The sequence below is a fragment of the Hypanus sabinus genome, chromosome 7 (assembly GCF_030144855.1).
Source record: "Hypanus sabinus isolate sHypSab1 chromosome 7, sHypSab1.hap1, whole genome shotgun sequence".
NCBI classification, from domain to species: domain Eukaryota; kingdom Metazoa; phylum Chordata; class Chondrichthyes; order Myliobatiformes; family Dasyatidae; genus Hypanus; species Hypanus sabinus.
In genome coordinates, this window is record NC_082712.1 from 131,602,475 (window position 1) to 131,618,528 (window position 16,054).

The window sequence follows — 16,054 nt, forward strand, 5'->3', positions numbered from 1 at the left end:
CCTGATGGGAGTGGTACAGATAGTTCTCAAACAGGTGGATGGGATCTTTCATGACGCTACTGGCCTTTTCCTGGAACTCTTCTATCTACATATATCCTTGATGGTGGGCAGAATGAGTCTCTTCTATCACTTTTTTAGAAGGTTTTATCAGCAGATGTTTTTTTCTAGTCATGCTTACCCAGTCTTCCCTTATAAGCATGTATATATACAGGTTCTCTAAATCTTGTTTCAACAGAATCCACATTTTTGCTTCACTTGGGTAAGGACTTTTAAGCTATATTTTTGTGGCGTAAGTGGACATGTGTCCCTGGCTTCAGTGACAAGGTCCTCACTATGTTTCCCTTTGGACATCTTGTGTGGAATTGGGTGGGATAATGTGAAAAGCCTGAATCTTAGTGGGGTTAGACAGAGTATAACATGGCTACAAGTGCACTTGAGCGATTGAATGTATGTGTCAAGTGATTGGTATCATGAATCCTCAGTGCCTCTTGATTTAGGATAGGGATGTGAGGAAAAAAATCATTGAGTCCAGCAGGAACTAAAATGTTCAATACATAACAAAAGGGTTTGTTTTATGGTGCCTTGATATGTATCTCCTTTTTTGATGCATCAGTTTATACTATATGCACAATGCTGTATGTCAGCTTGCCAAGCTTATCTTGACAATGCTTGCTTTTGTTTCTAAAGCAAGATAAACCAAACCTGGCCAATTAACAACCTTGGTCCAAATATGGATAAACACAATAGATTCTGCAGATGCTCAAAGTCCAGAGTAATTCATACAATATGCTGGAGGAACTCAGCAAATCAGGCAGCATCTAAGCAACTGATGTTTCAGACTGAGGCCATTCATCAGAATTGGAAAGGAAGAAGCCAGAATAAGAAGTTTGTGTGGTGGTGGGGGTGAGGGAGGAGAATGAGTACAAGCTGGTAAGTGATAGGTGAGGCCAGGCAAGGGGTAATCGAAACAGTATTCAAATACAGATACTGTTCAGATTTCCATTGGTAAGGTGAAAGTGATATTAAAATAGTAATAAATCAAGTTAGATACCAGGTAGTAAAATTGAAATCAAAAGCAATTGGGTGAAGGCTTTCTGGATTCTGGGGTCATATCTGACACAAAAGAGAATGACTGTGCTTGCTGAAGTTCAGTTAGCTCATCTTCAGAACATTACTGCAGAAGTTCCTTTGGAAATATCATGGTTTCAGATATCATTTCTGATCTAGAGGCCTGATATCCCTCTGGCCATATTAGCCTGCCTATTTGGCATTATGCATTTGCTTAAATATCCATCCCTCAACTACATTTGTGGCTTCAGTATTTGATACCTTCAAGAAATACTGTAACAACTCACCAACCTTCTTCAGTAGTATTTCAATATACACTGATCTTCTTTAGAAGGTTAAGGGCTGAAAGTTATTTAGAAAAGGTCCATCCTCCCATGTGAGAGACAGTGTTCTCAAACATTGTTTCTGGAACTGTGTACCCTGGCAGCATTATAGGATAATGCAGACACTTTAGAAGTTCACAAAAAGTGTCTGCCATCACCTTAGATAACTGAAGATGGACAATAATTGCTGGCCATGCAAGTGAGGACACATCCTAAAAATGAGGTGAAAAAATTATTTCAAAATGCTGGTGGAACACAGCAGGCCAGGCAGCATCTATTGACGTTTTGGTTGACGGTTGGCATCCGTCCTGACGAAGGGTCTCGGCCCGAAACGTTGACAGTGCTTCTCCCTATAGATGCTGCCTGGCCTGCTGTGTTCCACCAGCATTTTGTGTGTGTTGTTTGCATTTCTAGCATCTGCAGATTTCCTCATGTTTGTGCTGAAAAAATTATTTGGAGCTTTTTGTTTTCTGAGGATGATTATTGTCTTTCTTGGAAATGAAATGCTCAACAGATCAGGCATGATATGTCTGCTGTATTTTTTCAGATTTCTCTTCTTATTTTGGATTGACTGCATCAAAATGTATTTAAAAAATTTTTACTTTTTGAATTTTAATTGTTAGTCTTCAATTTATTTTTTAAATCCCAATTTCCAGGCAAGTGTTACTTAGGGAAAGGAGTCAGCTAACAAGAAACAAACTTACATATGTTCTAAATTACCCTTTAGAAAGGTGTCTATGCAGTTACAGTTTAAGAAAGAACATATATTAAAATTACTTTCAAGGTTAATCTAATATTCTTCACTCTCTTGGAATTCGAGTTCAGTGGATTCTGTTAGCCTTTCAGCAAGTGACCATCTTTTGTTATGAATTTGGTAAGGATTCTGCCACGTTCAGACATGTATAGCAAATGATTGAAACTTTGCTAATTTTTGTTCTTTATCTCAAAAGATGGAGGTGGAAGGGATCAAGCAGAAGTAATATCTGGTAGACTGAGACCAGAGTTGCTGTTGCGATAAGATGTCGATGAAGCTGAGTGACAGTAGTTCGTGAGAGAGAAAGCAAAGAAGGAACTTGTAAAAGCTGTGAAATTAAATCTGTTTTTGTCTTTCCAACTGACACTGCCAGATCTCCTGTTTTTCAAAATGTTTTCAGTTTAATTTTTTTTCTCTCTCACAGTTTAACCAGGCAGGTTAATCAATAGCTTATTACTGTTGCAGCCTGGCCTCAGTCTATCAGAGATATCATCGTGGTGCTATTTTTCTCTTCCTCCATCCTGAAAAGTCTTCTCAAACTGTACAACCTTTTCCCTCTCTTTCCCTGTTGTGATACCAAAAGACCTTTTTTGTGTTTTCACTGATGTTGCCTGACCTGATGTGTATTTCCATTACTTTTTATTTATCAGAGTTCCACTGTCCGTCTCTGTTTGATTTTCATCAAATTTAGCAAATTGCTGCTATTTGCCGCTCCCTTATTTAAGTGCAGCAGAAGGAATTCATTGAGACAATAGTTCATATAAGGGGAAATCTGCAAGTTTTTTATGAGGATTTTTTGTAGTCAAAAGGACATTAGACCTGCAGGTATAATTTCTGCATATTTTTATTACTCTAAAATCCAAATTTATCACATGTAATATTCTGAAATATTTAGAAGTATAAGTTTACATATAATTGTACTTTTAAATAATTAATGCATATTAGAAGAATATCCAAAACAAAATATCTATTTTCTTGGAAACACAAGAGATTCTACAGATGCTGGAAAGCCAGAGCAACACACAGAAAATGCTGGAGGAAGTTAGCAGGTCAGGTAGCATCTATAAAGATGAATAAATAATTGAGATTTTGTGCTGAGATCCTGGAATTTTCTTGGAATGCTGTTTGTTGGTTTGCTCGAGACTTTTTAGATGAGTTTGTACTCCACAAAGAGGTAAAAGGCAACTTAGAAGAATGGAATGCATTTTTGCAGACATATTGTTAGCCTTAAATAACCTCAGATAAGAACAAAAAATTAGTATAAAACTTCACTTTTCCTTTTGGAAACATTGATAGAATACTAATCCAGATTTCTGGACTAATTATCAGTAGACATCTTGTAAATCCAAACCAGTGACAGTAGAATTTAAGTAAAAATTAAACTGGTACTAAACAACAAAAGCAGTGTTGTGTAGGCAGAAGTAAGTAATCAGTGGTGAATAGAAGTACACAGTTACACAGCTAAAATATAAGAAGGCTCCAGGAATATTTTTCATTCTCAGTTATTGCTAACCCAGTAACTGAGTAGAAAAGTAGTCATTCTCACTTATACAGGTTTCCCCCGCTATTCGAAGGTAGAGCGTTCCTTTGAAATGGTTCATAAGCCGGAATGTCGTAAAGTGAAAAAGCAATTACCATTTATTTATATGGGAAAATTTTGTGAGCGTTCGCAGACCCAAAAAATAATCTACCAAATCATGTCAAGTAACACATAAAACCTAAAATAAACAGTAACATATAGTAAAAGCAGGAATGATCTGATAAATACACAGCCTATATAATGCAGGAATACTTTTCTACAATTATTGCAGCACTGTCCACCGCAGTAAAAATCTCACACAAGCGCTCTTGGCAGCACTCGCAGTAAAAACACACGGCGGCAAGCACTCCTGGCAGAAGCACTCTTTCCAGTAACCTTTAAGCTATGAAGCTACCAAATAACACATAAAAATACACAGCCTATATAAAGTAGAAATAATGTACGCCCAGTGTAGTTCCACTTACCAGAATTGGGAAGACAGTGAGGACACTGATGATGATGTGTTAGGCTGAGTCGCCGGAGGTTGGGGTGGTGGGAGGTAGAGGAGACTGGGGTGTCATCTCATCGTCGTCTGTTTCCATCAGGACAGGCAGGTCACCTTCTATGTCTGCCTGCCTCGATGTTGAAGGTCGAGTTTTGTTGTCTGCAGTGGCTGATGTGGAAGGATTGAAAAACGACAGTATGATTGACTGCTTAGCTTCGTGTATTTTTCTATCATACAGTTCTTTGTCAGCACTCAAACCGTCCTGCAAATATGCCCTAAACCTACGTACCCTTTCAAAGTTAAAGTCATACTTTTCTGCAATCATTGCAACATTGTCAATCGCAGTGAAAATCTCACGCAATTGCTTCCCATTCAGTTCCAGGACGACTTCACTTGCGGGCCGTTCGCTGCTGCATTCAGCTTGAATTGTTATCCTTTCCTCTTCATCAGCTCTTCATCTCTCAGTTCTTGGTCATAGGATGCCAAAACCTCTTCAACATTATCTTCGTCAACTTCCACAAACTCTTAGCCAAACTCACTATGTCTTTACTTCGTTCATCACGATCGAAACACTTAATTATGTCTAGTTTTATGCTAAGTGTAACACCCTTACGCGCTCTTTTAGGCTTTTCCGATATCTTAGAACTCATCTTGCTAACAGATGCACAAAAAAAATCTACATAAAGCACAGATGCTCACAGGCACGTGTTTAAGCAATGCCGGCTAGAATGCAGTTCCGGGAGAGGAACTTGGCTGCTCGGCGCGCGCTGCCTTTTTTTGTGCGCTGACGTTTTCTCGTAACAGTGAAAGTACCTTCTGTTAGAGAAAACAGGTAACCAATGTAGGTCTTTCATAACAGCGAGTTGACGTAAAGCGAACTTTTGAAAAGCGGGGGACACCTGTACCTGTAATCTGAGTTTGTCCTGAGCTCATGTCAGTAAAATAAAACTAGTCAAGAATGGCATAGCTCATTCTCTCTCTAAAAGGTTATTAATCTTGAGAATGTACTGTGATAAATATTATATAAAATTGTAAGTAGTTACAGATGAATTGCTGCTAAAACACTGGTATAATTTATACTCATAACAGTATATAATTCATATAACAGTCTTCCATCAGTTCAGTTCAATGTTGCTCTCCTCATTTCTGTTTGTGAAAGCAGTTAGTTGACTCTGGTTATCCCTTGAAATAGCCAACTCCCACATCTGACCATTCTGTCTATGGTCCCTTGCGGGCTTTCCCTAAGCTTGTTCTTAACACTTCATTTACAATTAAATCATGCCCATGACATAATTTAAAACCTCTCCCTTTTTGCACACTCTATTCCTTACACCCATACATTATTAGCCATAATTAGTTCTATATCAATACTTCTTTATAGGACCCTACTACAGACATAGCTCAGAGAGCAGTGTTATACCCCAACTATTTTATACAACTCTTTCAATTACCTCTTTTCATATTTGTTGATGATTGATATGTGTGTAATTCTATTTCTGCCTCTTCAAACAATTACAGATAATGCAGCAAGAATTGTATAACAATTATGATGTCAGGTGTCATTTGTAACACATGTCAAGCATTGGCTATCTCCAACATGAGTGTCTACACCTGCTCCTTTGACGTTCAACAATATTACTGTCAAGGAGTCTCTCATAATATTTTTGAGGTTTCCATTACTAGTAATACTGTAACTGCACTGGTCAAGGATAATACTGTGACTACAAGAGCAACTGAGAGATTGGGAATGCTGTGACATGCCAGTTACCTTTTACTCTGCAGTCTATATCCATCATCTATATGCCATGTTAGAATTGTCGTGGAAGTCATCTGTTTTGCTGGAATTTGTAATTTAAACATCTTTGAAGTTCAACTGAAAATCCAAGATAAAATAGTTGACATGCTTCGGAATCTAGCTTTACCCTTACAATCATTACTACCGTTCATGCAGTCACTGCAGTCTAATTACAGTGTCTACAAAATGTACTGCAGCAGCCTGTCAAGGTCTCTTTAACAGCACCTCCCACTGAGGAAAACAATGCAATCAGATGTATTTAAACGTTACATTTCAAAGTTATCCTCCAATTCATAAATCAGTGTAATGTGAGAATACATCACAATTCCTGCTTCAGATTGTTGAAATTCTTTCCTCACAGTACTCTGGGAATAGCAGTGCAGCAAAGACTGAGGCAACTCAACAGATAGCTTAACCCCACTTTCCATAGGACTGTTAGAGATGGACATAAAACATTCACTTCCAGTGATTACCTTAACCTAATAATGATATATTTAAAGATGTGTCTCGGTTGCCAGTCTTAAAAACAGTCTAAAAACAATTTCCACTGTGCCTGTATGATGTCTCTTTTACTCGTACCAGTTATGTTCTTGGATTCAAAATCAACCTTGACCAGTTGAACATAGAAGTCATCTTTCTGTGTCAAATTAGAGTTTTGTTGTCTGTGCTCAATAATAAATGGCTAATTCAGATAGATCAACACGCTGGCGGAACTCAGCAGGTCGGGCTGCAGCTGTGGAAACGAGCAGTCAAAGTTTCGGGCCGAGACTCTTCGTCAGGATTCCTCCCTGAGAGTGGCATTCATCTGGTTTAATCTAGGTTTAATTTCAACTCAAGTTTCAGAGGTAGAACAATGATATCTAATCTACTGTTTTATTTGCAAAACCTTTGTAATGTGTTATTTTAAACTCTCCGGTGCACATCAATTGCAAAATTAGGTAGTAGTAATGTGTCTTGTTCCTTGCTTGGAAGCCAATCATAAAGACGTTCAACATGCATTGTACATTACACTTTGATGTGCCTCTATACTGTCATTCAAATGTCCATAGACAACGAAAGAGGGAAAAATTGTTTGAAGTCTGTTGGAGTAGTGTGTGGATGGTTAGACCAGGTGACTGAGCAATTATTTAAAAAATGTAAAATTAAAGTATGATTCTATTTTTCTTAAACCCCATAAATAATTGGTCTAAAATTGGAAGGAGCTGTTCTCCTGTCATGTGGTGCATGGATACAAAATTGTCCTCTGGGCTCTGTCCTGTGTTATCAGTCCACACATTCCACTGAGGTTAAAGGTAAAGCCAGAAAAAAATGTGAGATTAAACCCTCTTGAGTATTCTATGAATAGTGGGGAAGAAAGTCTTGTGCTTGAAGAACTGCAATTAGCATTGGGTAATGTATAACTGTCTTGCCTTACTTTCATGTCAACAGTATAATGATTTATTTTTTCTCTGATTTAAATACTGGTCTTTCATATTTTTGGTCCAAATTGTCTCAGCTAACTGAATATAGTTTCTTTCTTGGATGCAACAATTAAGAAAAAAATATATAAGCCTCTTGTTCCTTCATTGTTTGTTAACTTTAGTTGAAACTGGGATAATTTCATGCTTTGTTGAAAGAAACTATGATATTGGTAGATGTGACAGGGGAATGGTCTCATCAGAATGTGGCTAAATCCTTTAGAGACAAAGATTGGAGCTTGCTTTGATTTATATTTGTATGACAGAACCACTTGCTTTGTGGTACTTTATCTTGAAGTGCTTGATTAGGTAACAGAGAGCTTTACTTTCTACCTAATTATGGTATTCCGAACTTGGGGTGTCTTTCACATAGTTGTAGAAAAAAGTGGAAGGATACAGTTATGTAACTTATCAGGAGAGAAGCTAATAAAGTGTAGTGTTCTCTATTTCCAACTTTTCTTTATGTAAGCTACACAGCTTGTATGGAAATAAGTCATGAACCTCAGATATTCTATAAATAAACAATTGGTTCAGTGTCACTAACTATTTTGCTTAAATGTGGTCTGCATGCCCAGTATTTATACTGAAATGAAAGGAATTGACTTCATCAGATGGCTCAGAGAAAGCGATGATAAAATTAACCTCTGTTGGATGCCCTATTAACTAGATTTACTGTGTTTCCTTGTCATTTTCCTTGGGATGAACTGCAAAGAATCAGCTTAAATCTGGTGAACTAGAACTCAAAATTTGTAAGAGATGTCTAATGAGTCTTGCTATGTAAACAGGAACAGGTACATTTTGCAACAGCGCCTGTTGATTACAATGGGTAAAAAATTCATTTGAAAAGCATGCAAGAATAAATTAGAATCGGCTACAATAACTGAGAAAGATCAATGCATCAGTGAGTAATAGAAAGAGGGAAACTGAACCTAGGAAAGGCTTGTAATTGTTTTTTCTTGCATTGGAGAAAAGCAAAAATCACTTGGGATGTACAGTAGTGATAGAAGCTTTTGAACTACAACAATGAAAATGGATACCAGCACAGTCATTGTTTGCTAATACTTTAGCCTGTGCAAAATTAAAACTGCTGCTGTTCAGGGTCAGGTGTCACACTGAACTATGTTTCTCCAAATGAAGAGATAGAACCATAAGACTACAGTAGTCTAAGCCACTTTTTGATATTCTGTGGAAGTGTTTGCTGACTGTACTGTATTAGGGTATTAATCTTGTAGCTTTGTTATTCATGTGGCTATTAGCACATGACAAACCTCAAACGAGTAGTGAAACTTCAGACAATGCACAAATAGTCCACAATCAGCAGGCTTCTGTTTTCTGCTGAAGTAACCTTAACGGAAATGTAGATATGTATACTGACCAGTCAGAAATTTCTTGCTGAAGAAAAATGTGATACCCCCTAAAAGCAAAGATTTGTGTGGAGCAGTACTGTTACCAAAATGTTAATTAAACTCTCATAGTTACATGAAAATCAGCAGAAAATCTGTCAGTTCTGAATATCTGAAATCAAAACAACATGCCGGTAACAATCAGCAGGTCAGAACTAACAATACAGTTTAAAGATCCTCCTTCAGACCAGCTGAATATTTTCAGAATTTTCTGTTTTTACATCAAGGATGTGTGTCAGCATATGGTGCTATTAATTGATTCCAGCTTTGTGGGCAGAGCCTGTATTTCTTTTGTCTCAAACTCTGGTCTAAAGTACTGTTGCCTAAGTGTGAGAAATCAGGCTGCTACCAAGTCCTAAATGCCAGCCTTTCATGTGTGAGCTAGATTGGTTTTATACTCATTGGAAAATGGTGAGGCATTGACATTTGACTGATTTTCATCTTTCTTGACATAGTGATAAAGGAACTATTGTTAACTATGGTTTCCATAGTTCTACCAATGAAAATCACATCAGAATTCCACTTATCTTCCTGCCAATTATTATTACTACAATCACTGCTGTCCAGAATCCTTTGAATGCTAAGTTTTGATTTTAGCAGATTCAGGTATTAAGTCCTGTGGCTTGAGAGTTAAAATATTCTTTATCAAGCTTGATTTACCCACCTTCCCCCTTACTCTTTTCCCCTTTCCCACACACCACAAATTAAAATTAGCACCTAAAAATGTCTCTGATTAAAAAGCTACACCCATCAGGAGTGCATATCAGAAATTCAGGTTGCACTGTGTAGAATTTCTTAATTTAGTTAATGATTAAAAAGTTATAGGCAGATTGTGCTCCAGATTTCATTATCATTTCCAAGTGCTCTCTCTGCTGGAGGCAAAAAGGCATAAAAATGTCCCTGATAAATCAGGAAGCAGTTATTAGTTTGAATTGTTAAAGTTTTGGAAAGTTTGTGGAGGAAGAGTGACTGAGTTGATTAATTGCACTGTGGTGTGAACCTGAGGAACATTGCTAACTCAGTGTAAGAATGTGCTTAATAAATTACAAATACTTCACAATTCAAGGATTGATTAAATTCATCAGTAATAACCATAATGACATAAATAAGGTAGAGAACATTCAGAAAGATTACTGGAAAAAAATTGAATAAAAACTTCTGTTATATCAGGTAAGTGTACAAACATTCAGGTATCAGTATAGTTACTTATTGTGTTTTCTTTTTTTAGGTTAAATGTGAGGGGCCTAAGTTGGTACCTTTCTTTAAGGCCACCTGTGTATATTTTGTCCTCTGGCTGCCAACCTCTAGTCCATCGTGGTTCAGTGCATTGATCAAGTGTCTACCTATCTTCTGTCTCTGGGTATTCTTGCTAGCTCATGGAATCAACTTCCTAGGAACACATCCCAGTGCAAGAAAGATCTTGGCAGGCCTGATATTTTCTTCTTTGGGGGATGCATTTCTTATCTGGCAGGAACAAGGATACTTTGTTCACGGTGAGTTTCTCAAGAAAATGTTTTAAGCTGCACAACACTGGTTGCACATGAAAAATTAAAATGTATTCCTTTTTGCTCTTTTAATAGAAGCGCTTCAGTGTCTGCACACGATTGAGATTCCAATAATAGTACTATTGTGTATGATTGTAATAAGGAGATGGTGTGAGATCTTAGTGTGTATGAATGGAGTGAGTTCTGACTATTGGCAGTATGAGATCTCAGTATAAGGATAAAGGGTGAAAGTGGAGCTTCTGACAGCTCAAGATTCAGTTGATTATGGGAGATCCCAGTTATCGGGGCTTGAAATCCTAGGTAGTATGGATTGATGGAGTTATATCACAGTGATTACATAAATGGTATGAAATAAGAATAGTAGTTTTTGGGGAGTGGGAGCTTGAAATACAGGTGAATCCGTGTGTGTGTGTGTGTGTGTTACAAAGTTTATTTGCAGATATTCTACTGTGTTATGTCTTCAAGTAGTGAATTCAAACTATGTTCACAATAACATCCAACAGTGTTGAACATGTAGTCAGGCACCTCTGTGGTCCTGAGTGTTTTACTAAATAAAGCTCTTTACATTTTCAAATAATTTGATAGCTGTACAAAGCAGATTGTTTTTGTTGCCTGCTGTCTGAAATCCTGCAATCCCTGTGGATGATTCCAAATCTGTTGGTGGCTTCTTGATTCTGAAAAATAACCTAAACTGCTCTATTTTGTGCAATTTTAGACTTAATTCCAACCTGCCTTTTCTAGGTAAAATTTTAGAAAAAGTAGTTTTTCAGCAGTTAAGCGATTACTTGTCAAGAATAGATGTTTTTAAAATTCAATTATCAGTCAGGTTTTAAATCAAATCATGGTACAGAAAGTGCATTCTTTATAGTAGTTAGTGACTTACAGGTTAATGGCAAAGCAGGTAACATGTCAGTTCTTGTTCTCTTAGATTTGAGCACAGTATTTTCATAAACCGCCTTAGTCAAAGTTCAAAGTACATTTATTATCAAAGTATGTATACATTGTACAACCTTGAGATTCGTCTTCTTACAGGCAGCCACAAAACAAAGAAACCACAAAAGAACAATTTTTAAAAAAGACTGTCAAACTCTAAATGCACAGAGAAGGACCAAAAACAAGCCGTGCAAACAATAAAAGCAAGCAAATAGCATACAAAACTGGAGCCCCATGAAAGATGCAATGCCAGCCATCACTGCAGCTGGAGCAGGCCACAGCTTCAATTCATCGTAGAGCTGAGTAAACATCGCAAGACCACAGACGCAAAGCCATTCATCTCTGCAACAAGAGCAGGTCACAGCCTCAGTTCATCACAGAGCTTGTAAACATCGCGAAGCTGCAAGCAGAACCGGCCCTTGCCTTGCCTCCAGTCCCGACACCCTGACCTTTTCAATCTCGCCCGTTGTTTAAATTGTCTAAACATCAGGTCATTCCTTGCTCTTGGGCCACTTTGGGTCCTGGCCCACACCGCCATGATCCAGCCATACCCGACCTTTCCAATTCAGCTCACCATTTAAATCAATCAGACATTGAGACTTTCCTTGCTCTCGGTGAAGACTGCCTAGACTCTGCAAAGACCGCTCCTTCCCGCTTGCCACCGCCATTCTTGCCAGCATCTCCACCTCTGCCTCCACTTGCCTCAACCACCCTTTGCTCGCTTCTCCATTGTTAACATTGATTGTTATTAATAAAGTGTTATTAATAAGGTATTTAGTAGTTCCCTTTGATTTTTGCTGCTGATTAGTCACTGGGCATCACCAGTGCCATCTTGTACCAGTAGGTCTTTCTGGTACTGCCATGTGTTAGTTTCAGTTGCAATAACAGGACAAAAATTCTTTGTTAGCTGTGGTGATTGTGCATCTAAAATCCATGATATTGTATTTGGTTTGCCGTAAAGATCAATTATTGACCTGTTGTTGTTCTTACTCAGCTTGCTCCCATTAAGTGAGAGTTTTTTCAAAGCACAAGGTGAATTACCACAGCTATGCAGATAACACACAATTCTGTCTGTCTATTATGCCAGCTGACCCAAGGCTCTAAATCCTCTGGTCCAGTGTCCAATTAGTATTGCAGAATGGATGAGTTTGTATTTCCTTCAACTAAGTATAGAAAGAAGCAGAAATTATAGTTATTGGTAGCAATAAAAAAATAGTGTGAATCTTAGAAGTAAACTTGATCATTTGGCCTTATAAAGCCAGGAGTAAAGAATTCAGGTGTTACTGACTCTGAGCTAAATTTCAAATCACATCAAATCAAGTTTAATTATCATTCAAACATACAAGAATACAGCCAAAATGTGAGTGTTTCTCTGAAGCCAAAACATATACAGCACATTGAAAACAGCAAGAGTGAAAAAAGTACTCACGCAACAAACGTGTACATAGTCCAAGAGCCTGAGTGACATGTTCCACAAATTGATGGTATAGTTCCTGGCCATCCAGCCTGTCATTCTGCCGATCGAACACTGGAGGACCAGTGAGAGAGGCCGGCCCCTAACCGAGCATGAACACGATACAACACCAGCTTGAGGCTTAGTCCTCGCTACAGCCGAGACCACGTTGCTGCCTCACCACCCGACAAGGGAAAAAGGTCTGTAGCATATTACATTATCAATGTCCATCAGGGTCTGTGACTGCAAGAGAAACATCCAAGACAGTCATTCACAGTCACACTGCACACCGCCTTCGCACACTAACTGTTGCCTTTGAGTAGCAGGCAGCAACATAGTCTGCACCCAGACACCAACCCACCAGCTGGCCTGTCTTCTGACGCGCCGGCCAGCTTCTACAACACTGTAAACATAGAGTACACTGCAAATGCTGTGGTCAGATCAACACGTACAAACAAGCTGGAGGAACTTAGCAGGTCGGGCAGCATCCGTGGAAACGAGCAGAACGTTTTGGGCCGAGACCCTTCGTCAGGACTGAACAGGGAGGGGGCAGGGGCCCTATAAAGAAGGTGGGGGGAGGGTGGGAAGGAGAAGGCTGGTAGGTGCCAGGAGAGAAACCAATCAGAGGAAAGATCAAGGATTGGAGGAGGGGAAGCAAGGAGGGGATAGGCCGGAGAGGTGAAGAAAGAATGTAAGGGGAAAGCACTATAGGTAGTAGAAGAAGGCAGAATCATGAGAGAGGTGATAGGCAGCTAGAAGAGGAGGCAGAGTGAAAGTGGGTTGATGGAATGGAGAGGGAGGGAATTACTGGAAGTTGGAGAACTCGATGTTCATACCAAGGGGCTGGAGACTACCCAGACAGTATATGAGGTGTTGCTCCTCCAACCTGAGTTTGGCTTCATCATGGCAATAGAGGAGACCATGTATGAACATATCCGAATGGGAATGTGAAACAGATGGCAATCGGGAGATCCTGTCTGTTGTGGCAGATGGAGCAGAGGTGCTCGACGAAGCGGTCCCCCAATCTGCGTCGGGTCTCGCCGATGTAGAGGAGGCCACACCGGATGCAATAGATTACCTCAACCGACTCACAAATGAAGTGTTGCCTCACCTGGAAGGACTGTTTGGGGCCCTGAATGGTGGTAAGAAAGGAGGTGTAGGGACAGGTGTAGCACTTACTCTTGTAGAGATAACTACCAGGTGGCAGATCTGTGGGGAGGGACGTGTGGACCAGGCAGTCATAGAGGGAATGATCCCTGTGAAAAACGGAGAGGGGTAGAGAGGGAAAGATGTGGGGTCCTGTTGAAGGTGACGGAAGTTGCGGAGGATAATGTGCTGGATCCGGAGGTTGGTGAGGTGGTAGGTGAGGACAAGGGGACCTCGCTCCCTGTTGTGGTGACGGGAGGATGGGGTGACGGCCAAAGTGCGGGAAATGGAGGAGATGTGGGTGAGGGCATCATTGATGACGGCAGAAGGGAAACCACAATTCTTAAAGAAAGAGGACATTTGAGATGTCCTGGAATGGAAAGCCTCATCCTGGGAGCAGATGCAGTGGAGACGGAGGAACTTCACATTCCTCATTCAGATATGTCCATACATGGCCTCCTGTACTGCCATGATGAGGCCAAACTCAGGTTATATTAACGGGTTGGAGGAGCAACACCTCATACCATCTGGGGAGTCTCCAGCCCCTTGGTATGAACATCGAATTCTCCAACTTCCGGTAACTCCCTCCCTCTCCCTTCCCCCATCCCACTTTCACTCTGCCTCCTCTTCCAGCTGCCTATCACCTCTCTCATGATTCTGTCTTCTTCTACTACCCATAATGCTTTCCCCTTACATTCCTTCTTCACCTTTTCTGCCTATCCCCTCCCTGCTTCCCCTCCTCCACCCCTTGATCTTTCCTCTGATTGGTTTTTCTCCTGGCACCTACCAGCCTTCTCCTTCCCACTCTCCCCCCACCTTCTTGCCCCCTCCCTCTTCAGTCCTGATGAAGGGTCTTGGCCCGAAACGTTGACTGTTCATTTCCACGGATGCAGCCCGACCTGCTGAGTTCCTCCAGCTTGTTTGTCTGTGTTGATTCTACAACACCGTGGCTGGCTACTCCAAAAGAGCAGCTCACTCATGGTAAATCTTCTGCACCCATAGCTCTTAGAGTCCATTATAGTCTTACAATCATAAAAAATACACTTAACAAAAAAAACATCTTTGGTTGGTCCTCAAGAGGCTGCTGCATCCAAACGGACCGCCATCTCACTGGAAGTATCATACAATACTGTGCAAGAGGATTAGATGCATAACTATACAGTTGCAAGAAAATGTTTGTGAACTCTTTGCAATTACTTGGTTTTCTGCATTAATTACTCATAAAATCTGGTTTGATCTTCATTGAATTCACAATAATAAGAAACATCTGCCTGAAATAGTAACACACAATTATACTACTTCTCCTCAGTACTGAGTACACCAGTTAAACAATCGTAGTCTAGATTCAAAAAGTAAATGAACCTCTGGGATAATGGCTTCTACAAAGGAGTCAGGTGTCCCATTCAATGAGATATGATTGGAGGTGTAGGTTGTAGAGGTGCACTGCCCTATTTAAAAAAAAAAGACACAAAGCTTACTAACACAGCCTGCGCTTTTCAAGAAAGATCTTTAAATGCACCATGCCTCTACCAAAACAACTTTCAGAGAACCTTAGAAGAAGAATTGTAGTGATGCATGAAGCTGCAAAAGGCTACAAAAGCATTTCTAAAGACATGAGTGTTCATCAGTCCACAGTAAGAGCAATTGTCTACAAATGGATGAAATTCAGTACTGTTGTTACTCACCCTAGGAGAGGGTGGCCTGCAAAGATGACACCATGCAATGCTGAAGGAGGTGAAAAAGAACCCAAGCGTAACAGCAAAGGACCTGCAGAAATCTCTAGTACTTGCTAAAGTCTCTTTATGTGTCCGCTATAAGATCATGATCATGGAAGGACACCATGGAGGAAATAACTCTTTTAAAAAAAAGTTTGCAAAAGACTGCTTGGATGTTCAGCAATGTTTCTGGTACAATGTTAGTGGACAGATGAGATTAAAGTTGAACTTTATATTACAGAAATGTATACTGCTAATTTTTGGAGGAATAAGGGCACCCCCACACTAAAACAAAACCTCATCCCAACTGTAAAGCATGGTGGAAGGAGCATCATGATTTGGGGCTGCTGGGCTGCTTCAGGGCCTGGACAGCTTGCAGTCATTGGAACAATGAATTCAAAATTGTATCAAGGCATTTTACAGGAGAATATCAGGGTAACAGTCCACCATTTCAATTATTTCATGTAAGGAACATTAC

The 16,054-nt window shown here is 39.7% G+C and overlaps 1 protein-coding gene across 2 annotated transcripts in view; it reads left to right on the plus strand.

Moving 5' to 3' along the window:
* The window catches only part of tmem86a (transmembrane protein 86A), a 29,802-nt gene that overhangs the window by 3,139 nt on the left and 10,609 nt on the right, over positions 1-16,054 (plus strand). For both annotated transcript variants that reach the window (XR_009513303.1, XM_059975663.1), the window contains exon 2: positions 10,053-10,317. Coding sequence is in view for 1 of the 2 variants with exons in the window: in XM_059975663.1 (XP_059831646.1) it covers positions 10,053-10,317 (265 nt within the window). In the remaining variant the exon portion in view is untranslated. The remainder of the gene's footprint in view (positions 1-10,052; positions 10,318-16,054) is intronic.